The sequence below is a fragment of the Lonchura striata genome, chromosome 2, assembly GCF_046129695.1.
Source record: "Lonchura striata isolate bLonStr1 chromosome 2, bLonStr1.mat, whole genome shotgun sequence".
Classification (NCBI taxonomy): domain Eukaryota; kingdom Metazoa; phylum Chordata; class Aves; order Passeriformes; family Estrildidae; genus Lonchura; species Lonchura striata.
In genome coordinates, this window is record NC_134604.1 from 110,480,390 (window position 1) to 110,503,832 (window position 23,443).

The window sequence follows — 23,443 nt, forward strand, 5'->3', positions numbered from 1 at the left end:
GAGTCCAGTGAAGTCAATTATCTAGGAGAAAAATGAAATTGTGCTCATGGCTTCCATGCACTTTGTCCTGTACAGGATTTGCAGTGGAGAAAAACCTTTATTTCTTTTTGGATGCTTCTGCAGATTCCCAGTGCTGTTTTACCTGATAGACAGTGAGAGGGAATGTCAAATTGCTCTGTTCTAGTTATAGCAAAGCTTTTTGATGTTTTGTTTTGTTTGGTTGGTTTTTTTATGTTCGTTTTTGTTATTGGCTGGAGTTTGATGTCTCTAAGTGGATTATTTATTCCTGCTGGTGTTTCTACCACACTTTTTTGCTCTCCCAGACCAAACCTTTGCTGTTTTGATGTCTACACTAATGATCTCCACTCATCTCCCCATATGCCTGTAATGGCAGCTCTGCTTCTAAAATCCCATCCAAGCTGCAGCCAGGCTTTGTGATCTGTAACAAATCCTTGTTCTCCAAAGGCAGTATTATGTTCAGCTTGTTGTTATCTCTTATACAAGCTTTGATCTAACCTCAAATGATACCAGCAATCCATGAGCTATATCCAAGCCACTCTTTTATGGAGCTGGCAATTAAGGGGACATTAAGTTAATACCACTGAAAGTTCATTTTAAAACCTATTGCATAAAAATTTTTTATAGAAGTGGTGAAGGGCACAGAGAAAACTTGATAGCACCAATGACACTTTAGAGTAGAAATCTGTTTCAAGTGCTTTAAACTACATGAGCAAAGTTCAAGTCTTCACATAAAGTCCCATTCACTGCCTGGGTCACTCATTGTGCAACACCAATCCTTCCCTTCCAAAAGTCACAGGGAGTCCAAAACCTGAAAAGAGAGTCTGGGCAAATCAACAGGAGCTGCTAAACTAGGAATGGAACTCAGTTGATTTAACATGCCCTCAGAAAGAGCAGGAGGTAAGTCTGGCACACAGGGACAGTCAGAGACTGAAATGTGCAGGATGAGTCCAGGAGAGGTGACACAGGAATTTCTCCCAATTCCCAGAGCTCAGGCAGCTCTGCCATGGCTGCTCCCTGCTGTCACCTGTACCACTTCTTGGGCTCTTTACATGACTTTTGGACAAAAATCTTGCAGACATCTGCTGGCAGCTATTTGGACAGCATTGAAAGCACCACGTGTCCTGCCCAGCAAGGTCTTCCTCCCTCATCAAGATGGGATGAAGGAGTTCCAGAGGTTTGAGGAGTGCCTGGAGCCCTTCTTCTGGACCTCCCCTACTGACATTATATTGGATCTGAAAGTATCAGTCAGACAAAAGTTCCTGGAAGATTTATTTAATTTAAGCTTCTTGAAAACATCTCAGGGCTTCTTTAATTTGAAAGCAAATACAGACATATATATATTTTTTAAAGTCCTTATTACTGCAGTCAGTGACTATGTTTTATCCCATAGTTCTTACAATAAACTCTTTTCAAAGGCAAATGAGTCATGAAGATAAATTAGAGAGAAAGGGAAAGACTTCATGTCTGTCTTGACATTGGCATTTGAACAAATGCACATCATTAAAGACAAAAAAATAGAGCTAAAGAGATTAAAACCTAGTTACCAGCATAATCTTTTTTGTCACACATGCTAACTTTAACTTGAATTGCCTCTATTTATTTTGTTAGCAGGAGATGTATCTGCAGCTATGTTTCTTTCACATCTTATGAAAAAGATACCCACTCCCACACAGAGGAATTGTACATTTTGAAAGGCAACAATTGTATTTTGTGATCATTTTGCCTTCAGAAGATGTTTGTCAAGAGGTAGTCTGAAATCTGTTGTTGCCACTGTAATGGAACTCGACTAGCTATGAAATTGTACAGACATCTAAAAATCATTGTTTTCTTTCAGAGAGGCTGTGTGTGGGGGAAGGCTGACTGGAGAAAAAAATGGGCTTGTTGCACTTCACCTGCTACTTCCTGGAGCATTGTGTTCCTGTCTTCCAACACCAGGAACAAAGCTCTCCTCACTCTGAACCAAACTGCTTCTCTGTGTGAGACCTCCCTGGGCACATCTGGCTTCTGGTACCTGGAATTTGTGCTGTGTTTCAGCCACTGATGAAGCCTACCTATTGCTCATCAGTAGGATGCTCAAATTTAGAAGAAAAATGAAACATTTTCTTCATTTGAAAGTATCTGAAAATTCTGAGACATACAAACAGGAGCGTTTGATGCTGTTAAAAGATCAACAAGGGTTTTAGTCAGACTGCACAACCATGCAGAGAAGTTACTTTAAAAAGTTGAATGAGGTAATTCAGTCTCCTTGTCAAACTATCTTCTGAATTTTTGTACCCAACATGCCTAATTCTGTGGTATTACCCAATGAAATAAAGAGTTGGAAATATTTTGCAAAATGAAATTATTGATGCTATCCTAGCAATGAAAGAAAACATTTACATAATTCTTTGGTGGCTAAAAAGAACTTAAAATTTTATTCCACATATCTTTTGGCATCTTGAGGCAGTGAAATTTCATCCAGTGAGTACATAACAGGTTTCTCTGGGGGAACAGAAAGTTTCACTGCATGCAGCTGAGGGCACTGCTCTTGAGGGAGCAAGACTCAAGCTTGTGTTTTGTTTTTTCTATTCCCCAGTGTAGAGGAGCACTTTGAAATTTGAATTAATGCTTTAAACATGTTCTAGTAGATTAATCTAGGGGCATTGAAGTCATAGTAGCTGACCTTTTCTTCATGGCTTTCAGGAAACTCCTGACATGCAGTTGCCTGTTTTCTCCACTGCAGAATCACAGAATGGGTCAGGCTGGAAGGGACCACTATGGGTCATCTGGTCCCACCTCCCTGCTCCAGCAGGGTCATCCCACAGCACATGGCACAGGATTGTGTCCACAGAGTTCTGGAATATCTCCAGTGAAGGAGACTCCAACTCTTCTCTGGACAATCAGTTCCAGTGCTTGGTCACTGCACAGGAAAGAAATTCTTCCTCATATTCACATGAAATTTCTTTCATTTTCTTCATTGCCTCCTGTCCTTGGCACCACCAAGAAGAGCCTGGATCTGTCTTCATGACACCCTCCTTGCAATATTTGTATCCCTACTTCGAAGTTCCCTCAAATGCAGTGCAGTGACATAATGATGCCTTCTGCATCCAGAGCAGGAACTGAGAGCTTTGGAGCTCTGCAGGGGATGGAGGGCATGAGGAGGTCCTGTATCAATCAGGGACTGAAGAGCAGGAGCTCTGCCAGTGCTGGGGGCTGACTCAGAGCATCCCACTCCCCTCATGCCCTTCCATATCCCACTGCCACTGTCTTGCACTCAGGACAGGCACTGCACCAGGAGGTTCGTGGGATGCTCTGTGAATGAGTGAGAGAGAAACACGGGTCAAGGAGAGGGTGGACACTGAATTTTTGTTGTCTGTGTTTATGTATCAGAAGATTCATGGTTTTGATTATAAGGCAAAATGAACCAACCAAATGCTAATAGCCATGGATGATGGTAATTTGCTTCAAGGTGCTTATTCATTGATTAGAGTTCAGCAGAGTGCCTGAAAAAGAGCTGGTCAGGAAGCATGAGATCACTAGCACTGCTGAAAATGTGCCAGTAGAAATGAACACTGATGAATAAATATGACACAGCCATCTTTGTGTACAAACCCATTTTTCATACCAGTGAAGACTGTTCTGCAACATCAGACTGGTGATGCTTTTCAGATGGTTTTGAATACACATCTAAAGAAGAAAATTACATTGAAAAACTAAGACGATACATCCTAGTGTTATAAATGAGAATTTATTCAGCCAGATTAAAAATAAAAAAGTAATTTTATTAGTGGTCAAATTCTATCTAGCCAGCCACGGAAAAAGACAGTGCCGAGCCCGGGCATCGACCCTGGTTGTGCCACAAGGAGTCAGCTTCAGCAGAGGTTTTCCTCTATGCCCACACCCCTCCATCCTGGCACAAGTGGGTTTTATAGGGAAAATTCCGCCTGAGGCCAAGATTTCAGCAATCAGTCTTTTCTTGTATTCAGAGTCCATAGGTTAATAAGATTTTCTTTTTTTGGTGATGAGGAGGAATAATTCAGTGTCCGTAGTAGGTGAATCCCTGATGAGATTTTATGGGAAGGCTGCATTCACATGGATCTGTCTGAGAATTCCCATGAGATCCATCTTGGGCCATTTGTGCGATGATCAGCACCCGATGGTCAACACCTGGATTCCCGATGATCAACACCTGGAGTCCCGATGGTCAGCACCTTGAGTCCAGCCATGGCCCATCTCCTGGCTGAGCCACATCCTTTTACTTGTAAATCAGTTTCCAATATACACCCAGTCTTGCCTGCAAGGGAGGGGGGAACTAATACAATGGGCATAATCTAACAAGTATCCAATATTGCATATTTCATACAAGGAATGACGCGAATTATATTTACTACACATAACACTAGTCTATAAAAACAAAGATTAATACTCAACAATGGCATCCACAGTTTACCAATTTGATTCTAACCAATTTTTGCCAACATGCTGAACAATCTGTTTGTGAATCCTCAGCTGGGACCATTCCAGTGGATATAGATAACTCTGTAGTTAGGGGACCAGAGAGAGGTGAAAGGATTGTAGGAATATTCCCTGAGTGACTCACTGAGGGCATGGTATCATGATGTTTTGCCTTCAAGACCTACTCTGCAGTGCCATGGTTTTAATGCTTCTTGAAATGCCTCCAACAGGAGAAGTTCCAAAACACAAAAGTACCCTGAGCACCCTGTGATGGAACAGGGGCAGCAAGCACAGCCTGGAGCCACAGGCAGTGCCAGCACAATATAAGGAAAAAAGGATTTACTCTGAGGTTGGTCAGACCCTGAAGCCCACAGAGCTCAGGGTTTTTCCATCCTTCAGTACATTCAACCTACACAAGCCCTGGATCTGCTTTGGACAGAAGGCTGGGTTGCCCCTTCCTTGCTGTTAGTGAATACATGTTTTCTCTCCTTCCTCTTGCACAATACCCTTGGAGACAATGATCTGCTGCTGTTTGTTTGGAATTTGTTTCAGAGGAAAATACTCTAAAGCTTGGAACATTTTATGGAACATTTTTTCTTCTACTTATGTTTTTTTTCCTACTTATGCAACACTGTCCAAATGTCATGTGCTACATGGTATTTTATGATATCTGTTACAGATAAAGGCCTTGGGCAGGGAGAGGAGAAAGGGAAGGGGAAGAAAACCACCATCTATAAAAATTATTAGCCATATAAATTATCTATTGACCCTAAATTTAGCCTAAGATTTTCTAAGATACTGTTCCAAAATAGAAAATTGTTATTAGAAAATACAGTATCACCTACAGCTGAGTTCTGAAGTTGGTCCCCACCACATGCCTCACAAAAGGGCTGCAAACAGAGCTACTGAGTCTGATGTCTGGGAGAGTTTATTTTTCACATTTTTCACATTTCAGCTTGATGCAACCCACACTGCCAACCTTATAATTACCAGAATTAAAATGCATGTGAATGCAAATTTCTGTGATTTAGGCTTTGCAAAAGGCTCTGGTGCTCCCTGGAAAGCTCATCTTTGTGCGTGCAGAGTAGAGTGCTAATCAACACACATGATGAGTTAATGGCAAAAATTTCAGCTGACAGTAACACTGAAGATGACAGGTTTTAGGGTACTTTAGAGGAGCTCTATTGGTATCATTAAGACACAAGAATTGCATGACTTTAGAGGTGGCTAAGTGGTGGTAATTATGACCTTGGTAATGGCAATCAGTCTCCCAGGAATAATACACTCTTCACTTAGACCACTTAGGTTCTATTTACCTTTCAAAATACACTCATAATACAAATAAGTAACTAAAAAACCTGTACTATATATATTTCTCTACAACAGATAATAGATTTTATTTTTATAATACCAATTTTTTTTAATGCAAGAGATTTTCCTTATGTTTGTGTTCTAATTTTTGGATGCATTGGCAAAATAAGTAACATTGAAATCAGGAAGGAATGCAAAATATCTGTGTCTTTCACAATTATGACCGATTCTACTCTTCATTTGGGGTATTGAGCAGACACAAAATAATAGTGACTCTTGATGGCATGACCTGAGAAGTTTGACTTCCTCACATCAGTAGCTGGAAAACTGAAAGCAAAACACTGGTAGTACAATAAAGGACTTGGTCATATCACTTACTTTTGGATTATTTTCTTCATTTTTTTGATCAACAAATTAATCCATTTTTGCCCATTCTTGGGGCTACCCAATAATTTTTTTTGTTGCTGACATAGACATGATCTCAAGTGAAAGCTTTGTTCTTGATATTCCACTGTATTTCTCAGCAGCTTTCAGGGTTTTTTTTTCCCAGCAAATTTGAAAGTCTATATCTGTGACTTTCTATACCTTCACATTTATGATCATGCATGTTCTGCAGGCTCAGCAAATTATTGCTACAAATCAATCACTGAGGCAGACATAAATCAACTAGAGAGATTGCTAGGAAATGGTTTCAGCAGCAGAAGCTTCCTGTATTCATCCTCCAGTGTTGTTCCCTTGTTCTTTGTACTGCATTACATAGAGGGCCCAGTGGTGAGCATTTCCTTCTTAATCAACTCTTCTTTCTGAGCAACAACTGATTTATTTCCAAATAAAATTTTATCTGTTTGGAATTTCCTTTAATGTGAGGTTGGGCACGATATGGAAACACAGGGCACCAGGAATATTTCTCTGTCTGCTCTGAGGTGTCCTGACCCCCAGGGGAGCACTGACTTCGACCCTCATTTATAGGGAAAACTCCCAAAGCCTCAAGGTAAACTAGAAACCACAAAAATGTGAAATAGATTGTAGAGATTGTAGAGAGTAGTGTAGTATGTCACATGGGTGAGAAATTTAGGTTTTAGGATTTTTAGTATGTTATAGATGCATTCAAGATGGAGGATATAGGGTGTTGTCTTGAGTTCCTTTCTTCTTTCTTCTTCCTCTTTCTTCTTGGGTTTAGGTGGTATCTTGTAGTTGGGCAGAAAAATCCACATTGCAGGTCTTTAGGGGTCAGTTATTGGGTTAGAAAGGAAAATAATTTAGGTGTCACTTCTTAATTGGGTAGCTTAGTGTTTTATTAGAACTTAAAAGCATTGTAACAAGAGATTATTGGCCATTTTTGTGCTGTTTTTCCTGCATACAGAGTCTGGTGCAGACAGTGTGCTGAAGTTTTGATAAGATAACAATAAACAGAAGCTGAAGACCAAAAAAGTTCAATGTGTCTCTTGTTCCTGACACAGAACTGCTCCAGGAGGGTTTCCCCTGCCAGGGGATCCCCCAGGGAGTTGCTCAACTTGGGGCCTGCAAACTTACAGCATCTCTTTATTTTCTGTTGATTTCTGACACATTTCAGAACTTTTTTTAAAGGCATGGTCATCGCATTTAGAAGAGGAGGATCACCCTCAATATGACACATCACCTTCTTCCTTCCCTACTTCTTGTATTTTCAGCAAGTCTATTGGGTTTACCTTGTTTTTCTCAAGCAAGGCTTCAGGGTTGATTTTTTTTCTTGCAGTTCTGGGTTGAGAGAGAATTATTCTGAGTGCTCTTATTGATGCCAAGGACTAAGCAGTCACATGGCTCTGACAGGCATTACTACCTCTGGAATCTGTCAAAGCCTGAGGAAACCCTTGGTAACCCCTCAGGAATTCTTTCAGTCTTTACTACAGTGGTTGAGCCAACAATTTGGATAATTCATCTCTCATCTTTAGAGCTGGTCTGGGTAGAACCACTGCAGTCTCCACTGCCCTTCAGCAAGGCTCTTACGGCTCCTTTTAGCACCGGAGATTTGTTGGCAAGCTTATCTATCAGCAAGTTATCTAGATGCACACAAGTTTCCTGCTGTTATCACAAAGGATGTTTTTGTTGCTTTCCTCCAAACTTGGCTTCTAAATGATGAGGGAGGCGTCCCTGGGTGAAGTTTTTATTTGTCAGATTCCCTGTGACCTGCCCACTGGAGCCAGCAGAGCTGTGGGAGTGGGTGTCCTTATCTCCCTTGAGAAACACAGACTTTTTTCTCTGTTGAGCACAAAGTGGGTGGTGCTACATTAGGTTTTCTCTTTCAGAATCCATACCACTCTCAAAACCTTGGTCTCTTCCCGTTGTGCCCCCTTTACCCTGGCATGGAGCAGCAGCAATTGAGTGATAATGAGCTTCTGTGTCAGCAGATGATCTCCCAGAGCAGCAGGGATCTGCTGTTCTGCCTCGCTACAGTGTCTGGCACTTCTGTGCCTGCAGATATTGCAACACACTTACTGAGCTCCACACTTATACTTTGTAAAGTACCTGCTCTTACTGGTGCCTAAGATCCATTATTCTGTCTCCCACACGGTTGCTTAGTGATTTATTGATGTTTCTGCATTCAGTCACTGCTGTCATAGGAGCACAGAATGGTTTGGGTTGGAAAGGACCATTAAAGCTCAGCCAGTCCACTCGCCCTGCAACAAGCAGGGACATTTTCAACTGGACCACGTTGCTGGGAGCAGCCTGACCTTGAGTGTTTCCAGGGGTTTGTCATCCATTACATCTCTGAGCAACCTGTTGCAGGGTTTCACCATCCTCACTGTGAAAAATTCTTCTTTATAGCAAACCTAAATCAGCTCTCTTTTACTCTAAACCTGTTATTCCTTGTCCTATTGTAACAGGCCCTGCTATAATGTCTGTCCCCATCTTTCTCATAGTCCCCTTTTAAGTACTGAAAGCCCTCAATAAGGTCTCTCCAGAGGCTTTTCTTCTCCAGGCTGAACCATCACAGCTGTTCCCCATGGGAGAGGTGCTCCAAATATTTTTGTATCCCTCCTCTGGTTCACACCAACAGGTCTACATCTCACTCACTTGGACAATTAACCAAAACCAAAAGTCCTATATTTTTCCCTATAGAAGAGAAAACCAACTAATTTCAAAGAATACCAGCCAAAAAGTATTACAGTCTCAATTGATTCATTGGTTATACCCAGACTTGGAATATGATTGCTGAACTGGGCAACTGTCAGAACTTATACCAATATTTAACATGAAACAGCGTTACAATTTCCTATAATTGTGTGGATGTAAAGGTGTCCTGTGCTTATTTGGAAGGGAATGGACAGGCTTTTTCCACTCCACAGAGATGACATTTACACTTGGCAATAAAACCTGTGCGAGCTGTAAAACGCACGGCAAGGAATATCACAACCATCACGTATTCCAGAGCAGTGATGGCAGCTAAGTACAAACAGAATTTTGACAACCAATCATTATTTCAGTCATTGTCTTTGGGAAGATACGTCCGTGGAAAGGTTAACCCCTTGTTGCCTGGCTCATGGATCAAGTACAAATTAGTTCTAGTTGGAGCTGAGGCTCACAGGCTGCCATAACCTCTGGCTCCCGCAGGGTTCAGCGAGCGCTGGCAGGTTCATACCTCCCGCCTCCATCCCTGCGGCCCGGAGCTGGTGTCCCTGGTGTCCCCAGGGTTCCCGATGTCCCCAGGGTTCCCGGTGTCCCTGCTGTCCCTGGCGTTCCCAGTGTTCCCGGTGTCTCTGGTGTCCCCAGGGTTCCCGGTGTCCCTGCTGTCCCTGGTGTTCCCAGTGTTCCCGGTGTCTCTGGTGTCCCTGGTGTTGTCGGTGTCCCTGCTGTTCCTGGTGTCCCCGGTGTTGTTGGTGTCCCTGGTGTCTCTGCTGTCCCCAGTGTTCCCGGTGTCCCTGCTGTCCCTGGTGTCTCTGGTGTTCCCGGTATCCTCAGTGTCCCTGCTATCCCAGTGTCCCCAGTGTTCTCGGTGTCCCCATTGTCCCCGGTGTACCCATTGTTCCCGATGTCCCCATTGTCCCCGGTGTCCTCATTGTCCCCGATATCCCTGCTGTCCCAGGATTCCCAGGATTCCCAGTGTCCCCATTGTCCCCGATGTCCCTGCTGTCCCCAGTGTCCCCATTGTCCCTGCTGTCCCCGGTGTCCCCACTGTCCCCATTGTCCCCAATGTCCCTGCTGTCCCTGATGTCCCTGCTGTCCCCAGTGTCCCCATTGTCCCTGCTGTCCCCGGTGTCCCCACTGTCCCCATTGTCCCCAATGTCCCTGCTGTCCCCGATGTCCCTGCTGTCCCCAGTGTCCCCATTGTCCCTGCTGTCCCCGGTGTCCCCACTGTCCCCATTGTCCCCAATGTCCCTGCTGTCCCCGATGTCCCTGCTGTCCCCAGTGTCCCCATTGTCCCTGCTGTCCCTGGTGTCCTCACTGTCCCCATTGTCCCCAATGTCCCTGCTGTCCCTGATGTCCCTGCTGTCCCCAGTGTCCCCACTGTCCCTGATGTCCCCATTGTCCCCGGTGTCCCCACTGTCCCCATTGTCCCCAATGTCCCTGCTGTCCCCGATGTCCCTGCTGTCCCCAGTGTCCCCATTGTCCCTGCTGTCCCTGATGTCCCCACTGTCCCCATTGTCCCCAGTGTCCCTGATGTCCCTGCTGTCCCCAGTGTCCCCATTGTCCCCCATGTCCCCATGTCCCCCATGTCCCCATTATCCCCGATGTCCCGGGATTCCCGGTGCTCCCGGCGCTCCCGGCGCTGCCGAGCCTCCCCCGCCCCGTCGGGCCGCACACCGAGGGGCGTGGCCTCGCGCTGCCCCGCCCCGGGCCGCGCCCATTGGCGGAGGGCGGCGGGGCCACGCCCAGGGGGCGGGGACAGCGGACGGGACGGAGCCGCCGGAGCGGGGCCGGGACGGAGCCGCGGCCGTGCCCGGAGCGGGGACAGCGGGGACAGCGCCATGGCACAGAGATACGACGTGGTGGTGATCGGGGCCGGCATCTCAGGTGGGTCAGGGTGGGAACGGCGCGGCCCCCGCGGGCATCCCGCCGGGAGCGGAGCCGGGCGGTGGCGCGGGGCTGGCGATGGGAGCGCGGAGCCCCGCGGGAGGGAGAGGGGAATGAGCGATCCGTGTCCCGTGCTTTGACGTGGTTTTTGCAGGTTGCCCTCGCAGCGGTGGCAGATGTTTTGTTTGGGGAAGTGTTGAAGAGTAAACATCTGGGAGTGTCTCTAGGTTAGGTTCTGCTGCTGTGAGAAGAGCTGCTCTAGAGGCAGCCCGATTCCCCAAGTGCCATGGACTCCTTGCACTTCAACAGGCAACACTTCCCAAAATACTCTTCAGTTCTACTTTCACACCAGCAATTGCATCACAGCCCCTCATCCTTATGCTTAAAAACCCCGTTAATTAATTATTTTTCTGTTACCTACAATGAGAATGTTGCTGTGCTGGAGAAAATCAGTGTTTAGGTTGTCCCTCAGGTCATTTTTGTGTTAGCAGCTTTGGCCAGGTCTCAAGTTTTCAGGCAGTCCTTACTTCACTGATGATTCAGAAAAGGTGAGTTTTGTGACTGTATAATATCAGTGATATTACAGCCATTATTGGTGTGGGTAAAGTTAGGTTTTATTAGCGTTGAGAAGGAGTCAGAGGCTTTCCTTTGGTGTAATCTGCTGTGAATTAATGTGTAAAACAGAAAATGGTTGACATAATTATGTTATTTCATCTACTTAAAAAAAAGTATTTGTTTAAAGAATTATTGGTGAATATGTAAATATGCAAATAATCTGTAGCATTGCTAAACAGAAAGGAAGAGTGTGGATGTAGATTTTCTTGCTTTTTAGTTGTACCAGATGCCTGGTAATTTTCCTGCTAGAATAAGACATTTGGTATTCATCCTTGGGGTTCCTGTAATGCACAGAGTGTCCTTCGGGAATTATCACCCATTCTGTGTGCAGCTGATGCCAACATTCTCTTAATATGGTTTTTAGAGCTCTGACAAGCTCTCATTCCCTTCAGGGTGCCTCGTTCCTCCAGGTCCCCAACCTGTTGCAGTGTTTCAGAAAATGCTTTGAGCATTTCTATGTGATGTCTTGCTTCACTCGTGCAAAACCACTAAGTTACTTTATAACACCCCATGCCTTGGACCAAAGCCTGGTGTGGGGATTGAAATGGAGCCAAGCAGAAAATTTCATGGTGCTCATGGTCCCTGAAAATTTGTCAGTGGCATGAGGAAGACAAATAAACATGTCACAGCACTCCTGGTATATAGGAACATTTCTCATGCCAATGGAAACTCCACTGCCAGTGGCATAGACATTGGTGTCTGCCTGCTGTGAATTAGAACAGGCATAATGTTAAGAAAATAGCCATTGAAAAATAGACATTAAATGCCTTATTTAATGATTAATCCATTTTTACTCTACATTGCCATTCATAGCTGGGGGATTAAACTCTGATCAGCCTCTGGTCTGTTTTGCTTTTCTTAGAGCTTCTCTGTCACTACCATTCCTGCACCAATATGCCTACACCTCAGTTCTGCAAGAACTTAGACAGTGCTTTCTGGTCTTAAAAAAAAAAAAAAGTAATCTGTAGTAAGTCATGCTCCAGTATGGACAGGATTTCCCCTCAACATCTCTCTGATTCCACTGTTGATTTGCTGTTTGTATCTCTGAAAATGAATTTGCAGTTGACTCATCTAGTGAGATTTCTGTCTCCTCTCCTTCTATTGTATTTTAAATACTCACTACCTGGTTCTTGCAGGAAAGGATAGGAAACTCTGAAATAAACTAGCTCTTTACTACAAATACATGAAATATGTATGAGGTATAAGCAAGGTGCTTGCTCTATTAAGTGTGAACTTCCCAGCACTGATGCTGTGGCTTTTAAATCTCTCTGTCCACTATTTGTGAAATGGAGCTCAAATCCTGACAAGCATCTCTGGAGTTGTCTGTTCCTCAAAGCAAAGCATGGTCCTGAGAGGCAATTTCTGAACAATGAATTTCTGAACATGTTCTGCTCATTCCTGCTCCTGGCCTCTGCCTGCACACCGCAATGTGGTTATTCCAGGGGCACAGAATCCCCTCTGCCTGTAGGCAGCTGCAGTCCAGGGGTGGAGGGAACCTCTGCAAAGAGTGTTTTTGGAAGAAGTCTCTGTTTAGGTGGCTTCTACCTCTGGGATTTTCCTGCTGTACCCCATGGAATTGCACTCAAACTGTCCATGCTGCATCAGCAAGTGCCTTTGCACCCTGCAGAGAGGGAGCTGCAGAGGTTGGGATAGATTCCTCCTTCCACTTGGGCTTGCATGTTAAAAATGTGGATTGTGGCCAGTAAAAGCCCCAGGCACATGTTTGTGTCACTCTTAATAGATAATGCCCCCTGTAATACAGTTAACATTGATTACAGCATTTTATAGCCAAGCATATTAAATAAACTGGTGCCTCAAGTTAAAGACTTTCCCCATACCCACAGGGAGTTTTTATTTCTATGGCTTGAAAATTGCTCCCATTTTCTATTTATAGGGTTTTCTACTGAACTGAAGAGTGTTGTTTTGGATTGATTTTGACATGATTTATTTTATTTGATTGTGTGTTTGTTGAAACTCAGCAAGCTGATGGCACAAAACGTAAGGAGGGCCTGGGTGCTCAGTCACTCCTCAGGCACTGCTCATTAACAACTGGACAGCATTAAATGCTCAGAGAATTTTGACAGAAACCTCAGATATTTCAGCTTGTCAGATCTGAGAATGACTTCTGTAATGACCTTAATTTCTCAAAACCTTCTAACTGACCTTATTGGGGCATATTTTCACATGGATAACAAAATGTGCTGTGTTGACTCTACCCTGTCAAATTCAAGTTGCTGCTGCAACTTCCAAAATAGGCATTAAAAAAGGGCATGATTTTTAAAAATCAAAGACTATGTTTTCTGTAGACATTTAGAAATAGACAGTCAATTTTGGCCAAGATTTTCCAGCAGAAAAGAATCACAAAAAAACCACACCCTGAAAAACACACCCTGAAAATTCAAGCTTAAATAGTTCCACATTTGGAAAAAAAAAAAAAAATATTTTTTTCATGGGAGTATATTCATGTGCCAGCCTCACCTCATGTGGAAGCCAAGTTTATCAGGAGATTACGTGGAAAATTAAAAATGTTTGTCTACATAATGCAAACCAGAGAGGCAGCAGATATGGAGAAGTATGTCCAGATGCAGAGAAGCCCAAAAAGTCTTGTGTGGAAATATGGTTTGGAAGAAATTTCAGCACATTGTTTTACAAATACAAAACACAAGGGAAAACCAGACATAATTGAATCTTACACTTAAGGCTATCATTTGCTGACATGGGTAGTTTTTATTTCCACAGAAAAAGATGTTTGTTTTTATCTAGAAAAGAGGAGATTGCCTGGTTCTACAAAATCAAAGCTGAGATTTCCCAGCCATGTGTAGGAAAAAAGACTGTTTTCTGCTGCACTTATGGAGGATTCCAAGGGCCACAAATCGTAGGAAAAGCTGGGATGTAAAAATAGTAGTGATTAGCCTTTCTATAGAAATAAAACATATGATATATTATTAAGACATCTTTGTTTTTCTCTCTGTGGAAAGGCATTCTGTGTTGGCATCTGCAGCTCCACAGTGTGTGATCGACAGCCTTACCCCTCGAGCTACCTACGCCTTGGCTTGGGGCTCTGAGTGAAAGACTGGATAATGAGGAAATGCAGTTTTTCCTTGCTTGCCATCCTGGCAGCACAACTTCTGTTGTTCACTGCCCTGTTTGTTTTGACAGCATGCTAAGCTGCTGGTGGGTGGTGGTGTCAGATAAACTGTTGAACACACAGTTGTTGGTGTGAGATAGAATCAGCCTGACCTGTGTAAATCTGGAGTAGTTTTCAGTAAATTTTTCCCCTACTGTTATTTCTGTATTTACCTGGGATTTGACCTATAGGAATATAATATTTGATTAATAAAATGTATTCTCTCTTTATCACTTTGCATTTGTCCTGTGCTGCATTCCATCTAGCTGGTTTCTTTCTTTCTTTCTGGATCCAACTAGAAAGCTGGCGATCAGTGCTAGAGTTGTCATTTAGTAGCAGGGATTCCTAAAGACCATTTTTGGAGATGCAGAAATAAATAACAATGTTTCACAGAGCTCTGAGTTCCCAATGTACTCCTAGCAAGCTGTCATTATGACAAAAATTTACAGGAGGAACAAAACTCCCAGAATCCTGTACAAAGTGTAATGGATGCTTTCTACAATAATTGCAAATAAGCAGAAGTACCAATTTCCATTTGCCGCCTCCATAATGTGTTCTGCTGTTTTTCTACTGAAATTTTATGAAATTTATTTGCCTCAACAAGCAAAAGAAATAGCTAAGTAGTTAGGACAGATCTCTAAAAATGGCCTAACATAACAAAACCAGGCATGGGACACGCATTATGTCTTTTCTGGGAATACCACAACAGATGTTATTGGTATTTGTGGTGATGACATTGATCATAAATTAGCAGCAATATTTTTGACATTATTTTTTAGTTGAGGTCACCATTTAGGTAACAAGAATTTATTCTGCACAACACTAACTAAAAAAAATTGTCAATAGGCATAGCATATGTGTGCTTACCTTGATTGTTTCCATTAATAGGTGGGATCAAACTGTCATAATTTTAATTGCTCATTTTAATTGGAGGAAAGATGCCTCATTTCCAACCCTGTGCTTACACTCATTAACTTCTTTCTGCCTTTGTTTTGGGGGAAAGCATTAGTTTGGGGAAGGAAAGTTTACTGCAAGAAGTTGTGGACATGAAAAATCCCAGTGGGTGTGTGTGGAGTGGATTCATCCTTGGGATAGAATTCCCTCTTCCTGCCCACTGCATTTCTGCTAACATTGTCCATGAGAAACGGTCTTTGTGCCCTGCAGAACAAGGCTTGCATCTGTAGAAAACATTTAGACAGTGATGCCATTGAGACCAGTAAGTGGCTTGATCTCCTTTGGACAATGTACTCTGTAATACAAAATATTTATTCTCTTTTGGTTAAGATCTTGGCTGAATCAAGTGGATTTTTTTTTCTAGAAGGGAAAAGATACTGATGAAAAAGAGATTAAAGAGATTTGCTTGAAAAAGACAAAATACATTTACTTGATCTCTCTCTAATTCCAAGTATTCTACAAGAAGGGACATGAAAGAAAGTATGGCAAGATAAAACATGGTTTCTGACAAGCAGAAAATTAGTGTTGTTATGGTATTAGGCAACACTGAAGTAGAAATAAATGTAGACTTGTGATCCACACTGTGCATTCTTGCTCGTTTGTGTGAATTTAAGATGCTGTTACTGAATTAATAGCATTGTTGGCTTGGGGTCTTTTTATATTTTTAGTGGCAATTTAAAATCTTCAAGTCAATGAAAGGAAACAGTTTTTTCATTCTTAGCTTTTTTTGTGTTGTTGCCCATTAGTGGCTTCTCTGGTCAAACTGATGTAACTGGGCACATTTTAACTGTATTTTAATATTCAAATAAATGCTATGATGTACACAGAAATTCCAATTAAAGGGTAATCAAGGTTGCAGAAGAATAAAGAGGTGAGGAAGGGAGATTTTACCCTATGGTCATGGAAGAAATGTTTTGCATCTCTCATTGACACGTTCATTTTTACTTGCCTTAGGGATTTCTAGCTGGAAATATGAGAGCTGATTTTAAGGTGGTCATTGACAGGCTTAATTACTCAATTGTGTTTAGAAAAAGTTGAGGTTTCCATCAATGAAACAGTGAAAATAATCACAGCATTAGAATGCCATTACATTGGAACTTTAATAATGATATATTGCTAGTTCTATTATTTTACTGATATGTGTTAGAAAAATGAGCAAAAAAAATTCTTAACATTATTTCCTCACTCAAGATCAGAAAAAATGTAGGGATTTTACAGGAAGATTTTTCCCCTTTTTCTCAATCAAATCTTGCTAGAACACTACAGTAATGAGTTAATCATCTTTCTCACAATGTGGCTATCCCATGTTGTGTACAGTAGGGTGGATTAATAAGGATTTTATGAAGGAATGTTCTATATTTACAGAGCCTAGATTTTGAAAATTATAACTCTATACTGTTAGTATGCAATCATTAGGACATTTCCAATAAAGTAACTTTTTAAAAACTCTCACTGTTTGTGCTGTAGAACTCATTTCTGCTCATATGCCCTGTATCAACCCCAGTATTGAGGCAACTTGGAATTATTCTCATAAATCTACACTTATAAACACTTCCCTACAGAACAAGGCACCATTTTCCACATTACAGGACTCCTCTTGAATCAAGTTCAAATCTCTTGAGTCCCAGTGTTGTTCACTGACTATTAAGTTGAACTTTTCTTTCCCAAGAGGTAGAGATGGGCTTTATTGTATTACAAAATGCAGTATTGTTCAGCATCCTTATGTTTTAGTCATGGGGTGTGTCTTGTAGTCTGCAGGTTGGCATCAATTCATCTTAGTTTCTTTTCTTTTTTTTTTTTTTCGTTTTGCTTGTGGTAGCATTATGACAATTTTCTGCCATGAAAGCAGCCACAGTATGATCTGTAGCAGCAGCAATTCTGAGTCCTTATTAGCACTGCAAAATCAATAGGAACAGAGCTTTCCTGCATGACATCTTCAGAGGAGGGGAGCTGCTTGTGAGATTTCCATAGAAACCCTTGTGGAGGATGTCTGGCCTTGTTTGCTCTCATTTTACAATAAGTGAATTTCCACAGCCAGACTCTGGGAATGAGCCGTGGTTTTGGCAGGCTCCTTCCATCTTGCTGGTCAAGTGTATTTCTAATTCCGGGAATTAGGGGATGTCTGGAAGGAGTTTGCCCAGTGATTTGGGGTGGTTTCCAGCTTTATCTCAGGGCTGCCCTCAGGCTGAGCTGTGGCAGGAGTGTCTCACAGTCACTCCAGCAGGCACTGGAGCGTTTGCATTGCCTGGTCTGAGCACTGGGCCCAGTTTGGCCTGGAATGGTGTGCCTGGAAGGGATGCTTTGGATTGGAAAGGACCTTAAAGCCCATCCCATTCCACCCCCTGCCGTGGGCAGGGCACCTCCCTCTAGACCAGGTTGCTCAAAGCCCCATCCAGCCTGGCCTGGAGCACTTCCAGGGATGGGGCATGCACAGCTTCGTCCCTGTCCCTTGGGAGTTGCTGAAGTTCATCATGTCCTCTGGGGTGGAGATGAAATGCTCCATGCAGCCTGAGGGGAGCTGAGCAGGCAGGGATGAGGCAAGGAGCAGGAAAGGAGGTGGTCTCGTTCCTTCTTCTCTCATTCTTATCCCATCAATCAATCAATCAATCAATCAATCACTCTCTGGTGTCCAGTCCTGTCCAGGATATGGGAACAGCAACAAAAGTCTTGAAAAGTCAAGTTATGGAGAAGATGAAGGGTAAATATGCAGTCAATTTAGAAGTTAATTGTGTATAAAAAGCACAGAGGCTTCATCAGTTGTGTGGTGCTTCCCCTGTGGAAGCACCTGGACCTGGTGCACCTCAGTCTGACCAGGATGGAGCTAAAGAGGTGGGTCTAACAGACAGAGATGGAGACAGACATAGAGATGCTGTATGTGGCTGTTGTTCCTAGTCTTCTGTTTTGAAAGAAAATAGTTTCCATGCTTTGAGCAAAAAAATGTGTAGTAGTAATCTTGAATAAACATCTTTTGTATTGTTTATACTTGTGAGTCATGCCCTCTCCCAGTTCCCAGTAAGCCATTGCTGTCTCAATGTATTTCTTGCTCTTTCCCAGTTTGTGAAGCTTCAAAGCCTTTTCCTTCTTTTTCTTTTTTCTTTTTCTTTTTTTTGGACCAGTTTCTCAGATGACCACTGGGTTAACAGTAATGAAACTTAACCACCTGTAAGTCTGGAGAACAAGCACAGTTTAGCAGGCAAACAGGTTACAGAACCTCAGTTGCATTCAGACACGTTCATCCCTTAGCAGCCCTTCTTTATTTGGATACATCCCATAATTAAACTATAATCCAGCAGTGAGTTTAACTTCCAACTCAGTCCAATGTTACCATTACTCTTCCTAAACTACTGTGGCAGGAATAGAGCTGTTGTATCAGCATGAAATGATGGTCTTAGGCACCAAAGATTTGCATTTAATTTTTTTTTTTCCATACCTAGGCCAGACTTCTTTTGGCTTCATGTTCAATTTTTTCAAGGCATGTATATCTGCAGTAAACTTTCTTACAAAAGAATTACCCACTCATGTCTGAGTGTCCAGTGGTATTTATACAGAATAAAGAATTCAGTCTTTTATTTTATACATGTAGGATATTCACTATTTTGTAACAAAACCTTGAAATCTAATTTTTCTGCATATAAAAAATTATATATCTGTAAGAAAATATTGCAGTTTGTGTTTTCAACATCATAGATTTGTGTCTTCTCTGTTTATGTAGGGGAGGAAGAGAAGCCATCACTCAATGGATTAAAGAATTAGCTAGAAAAAAAATGTCTTTAGAGTTTCATGGAGGAAAAAATTATCACTGAAATAAATTAGATCAATTTATAAGATATCCACTCCACTGAAAAATGGCTTGCAATTAAAAAAAATTAAAATAGTAAATAGTTGGAAGAATTTAGTATACTTTTTCTTCAGCTGCAATCTGAAGAATATGGTGCAAGGGTTTAAAGTGCCTTTTAGATGAGTATGAAAAGTATATATATAATTTCTGCCTATGAAAGACATTTGAATTTCCTTAGTTCTTGTTTCCAGTGAATGGTGTTCCATTTTCCCATTAAAAGATTCTATGCATAGGAGTTTATGGTCAATTCTGCATTGCCCTTAAATAAAGGAGTACATTTAACTCTCCCCTGGTCTTTTCAGACATGCCTTCTTTGTAGGCTCAGAAAAAGTTGATTTTAATCACATTTCAAGGTAGTGTAATAAACATGAGGGTAATATTGTTACTCCTGCCTGCAGGGTATCTTGGAAGTTCTGATCAATAGGGCTGCCTTTCGTGTACTTAAGGAGGGGAAACAACTCCCAAGAAACAATGCTTCAGTGCCAAATTGGCCTGCAGGGCACTGGCATAATCTGATTTCACCAACTCATGATTGCTTTTTACAATTTCAGCTCACATCTGTCAGGAGCAAAGAGGTCTCCTGTCCTATTGAATTTTCAGTTGTCTCTAGTGGCTCCATCACAAAGTCCCATAATTAGATGATTTTTGCTGAGACCATAATTCCACTTATAAAGTATCTGCATGCAGCCTGTTTGATTGTCATGGTCAAACTGCATTGCTGAAAATGAATCCTGACAGTGGAGCAGACTTTCCTTCTGCATGTGAATGAGACCTAGGGACAGCAGAGGAGCAAGGGCAGATGTGGGAGAGGAGAATTATTGATGTCACTGCAGCACTGCAGGGCTCCCAGGCTAGGTGCTGCCTTTCCACATGAAGAGGGACATGTGTCTGTCCCTTAATAATTAAAGTTTAAAAGGCCAAAATGGCAATCCAAGAAGGAAACTTCACTCTGTGTGTGGTTATAAAATAAACTAAGCAGCAGCCACATGATTTCTGTGGTGGGATACCATGCAAATCTCCTAGCTTCTCTCAGGGATTTTTGAGAACTATCTATTGAAGTCTCTGACCTGGAAGCTTTGGTTCAGTTTTTGACCATGAATGTGGCGTATTGTTGCCACTGGCTTTAATGCACTTTCTCTTTTTTTTTTTTTTTTTTTTTTTTTTTTTGCTAGGTTTGTCAGCTGCCAAATTGCTGTCTGAGGCTGGGGTCAGCGTGGTGGTCCTTGAGGCCCGGGACAGAGTGGGAGGAAGGACATTCACTATCAGGGTAAGTGCTTCATGAGCTGAGACTCCCACTTGTGCTGGTCTGCAATGTGACAGATGTCACTCCTGTTATTTTGACCCAGGGAACTACAATTATTTTGATCCAGGGAACTACAGCTTCAGCTCAATCCCTCAGAAGGTGACAGAGCAACTAATCCAAAAGTCATCAGTCAGCATGTGTTCACCAAGAAGAATCCCTGCTTGGCCAACCTGACAGCCTTCTAAGGTGCAGTGACTGGCTTAGTAGATGAGGGAAAAATGAATATTGTCTATCTAGACTTCAATAATATATTGAAAACCATCATCTGGGACCATGAGTGTCAGAGCATTTCCCCTCTTTTTCCCATCTCCCTTTGCGTACTGTAACAGGCATGATAACTTAGAGCCTGAGCTTAAGTTAACAGCTTGATAACTTAGAACATGGTAACTATAAGAAGCAGCCTGAGCAGTACCAAGCATCATTATGGCTCAGACATATGTTTTAAAATGTCTTAAAATTATTTGAAATAACACTTCTGCTTCTAAAAATGGATTGTATCTTGATTTCCATTAGAAAAAAATGAAAGAAATGAAGAGCCCCTTGTGGCACAGGGTAATGTAATACAGACATTACCTCTGCTTCCCACCCTGGAATTGAGGGAGGTGTAAATTATGTCAGGTGCCATTGCTGGGGAACCATAGATAAACAGTGGTGTTGCAGCAGAAATCATTGTGTGTGAAACATGGAGCATAAACACCATCCTTCTGTGACACTGAGAATTCCAGCCTTAAAATATTCACTATAAACAGTGTTTGAGAGTTACTGCCTTGGGAGATCAGCCTGCTGTAATAGTGTGCATCCCTGAAACCTTCTGCTTTCTTCCCACTTCCCAAGTGAGTGGGGTGCTGGTCTGAGGGGTGCATTGAGCACCTTTCGTGGCAGGCATGGCTGGGGGTCCCTGCCCAGACAGCAGCTGGAGCCAAGGTGTGCAGTGCTGGAAAGGAGATTAATCTCCTGGAAAACTGCAGTGCAGTGCTCAGCACCTGCAGCATTATCTAGAGAGAGAAACAAGCCCTGATGCTGAAGGTGGTTTCAGCTGCAGAAATGTTTTGCAATGACAAGAAAAGTAATGTGAGTTTCTTGTACATCTCCAGGGGTGGTGACTCCACCACCTCCCTGTTCAGCCCATTTCAATGCTCAACAACCTTTCCCATTAACAAATCCCTCCTGACTGTCATGCACATACATTCCATACACATTCAGTATGGAACAATTCTTTCTGCTTCTAGATGTTTGTATTGAGGAGCTTCCTGCACAGATTCTGATTCCTGTATTCTTTTTCACAGAATGATAAAGTGAATTATGTAGATGTAGGTGGATCTTATGTGGGACCTACCCAAAACCGGATTCTGCGACTGGCAAAAGAGCTGGGGGTGGAGAACTATAAAGTGTATGTTGAGGGCCACATGTTCCATTACAAAGGGGTAAGTATTGAATTTCCATGCTGAGGTACCCAAAGGTAGCACTGAAACTTGGAAATTACTGACAGTCATGTCGAGGGTTTCCTTTAAAACTCACCCTTAGTAATCCAGAAAGCACCTGCTTGAAGTCTTGTTATTCTGTTTTAACTTGGGAATGAATGGTTCTTATTTTCTTTTTTAAAGTGTTCAGAAAATGCAGCTGACAGCAGCTAAAAAACCTGTGATGCATTTGGCACATTGGCTTTGAACATACCCTCCAAAGAAGTTTTGCCTGAAATTCAGGAAATACTTGTTCAGAAATAAAAGCCAGATTTAAATTTAAAAATAATAGTTTTGATGGATAGTACTGAACAGCAGTATTATAGAATTAGAGTGGGAGTAGGATAATATATTTTGCCCACATGACTGGATTCACATGAGAACTCTCCCAGTTCCATAGAGTAGGATTCATCTCACAAATGGGTGTTTGGAAGTCAATAATCTAATCTGAGATTCTGAGCTTCCCTCTCCAGATAATGGTGACACACAAGCCCTTCCCAAAAGTCACCAAAAAGTTTAACCTCTGAGATGTGGGGCAGCAGGAGTCCAGGTGGCCACTCTTGAACAAATACTGGTGTGGTTAAAGTGAACAAGAATGAAACCTGTCCTCAGAGCAGATTTCCAGCCCTTTTGCCAGATCTTTAGCCCACTGATTTTTTTGCACAGGTACTACCCAGGACCTGCTGCCAAAACCAGTGCAGGGTGAGAGCAGCAGGGAGAAGGACAAAGAAAGGCCTAAGATTCATAGGTGTGAGATGTGACTGTCAGGAACCATAACTCAAAGTATTATTTTAATTTGCAAACACCCATCACTTTCAATTTTTTAAAAAAATATTCTTTAGTTTTGGCACTTAACAGACTCTGGCAGAACTTGAAGACTATATGAGTCACAGCTGACATACTTGATACAGACAAGCCAGCCTATGTGATGGATCCTTAACTGGTTTAATTTCTATTACCTTCCTATTTTATTCCCTAAGAATTTGAGCAATGTGTTCACACTGCAAAGTTTTACCATCTGGTTCTGCAAGCACTCCTTATTGGGCAGATTGATGCCATGCTCATAGAACAGGCACATCTTAAATAATTGCACAGCCACTCCATAATACTAAAAAACTTACTTGTCACCCCCTCATGCAAAATTGATATAATTCTCCAGAAAGATGGATGGGATGGTTTGTACCAGCAGAATGTTTGTCCCACTCTAATTTAAGATCAGGCATGAATATCTCAGCACTTATCTTCTTTATGTTAAATAAAAGGCTGTAATGGGTTACATTACTTTGAGCCCTTAATCCATTTTGACACCAAAGCTGCAGCTTTTTATTGTCCCACATTGCATTATGCACATCCCTGCTAATGACCATGTCATTTTGTATGTTTTCTTT

The 23,443-nt window shown here is 42.3% G+C and overlaps 1 protein-coding gene across 1 annotated transcript in view; it reads left to right on the forward strand.

Annotated features, from left to right (window-relative positions):
- The first annotated feature begins 10,609 nt into the window (after nt 1-10,609).
- Nucleotides 10,610-23,443, forward strand: part of LOC110474872 (amine oxidase [flavin-containing] A) — a 34,318-nt gene continuing 21,484 nt past the window's right edge. The window contains exons 1-3 of the mRNA XM_021538642.3: nt 10,610-10,758; nt 20,465-20,559; nt 21,882-22,019. Coding sequence (XP_021394317.2) covers nt 10,713-10,758; nt 20,465-20,559; nt 21,882-22,019 — 279 coding nt within the window. The 5' untranslated portion in view covers nt 10,610-10,712. The remainder of the gene's footprint in view (nt 10,759-20,464; nt 20,560-21,881; nt 22,020-23,443) is intronic.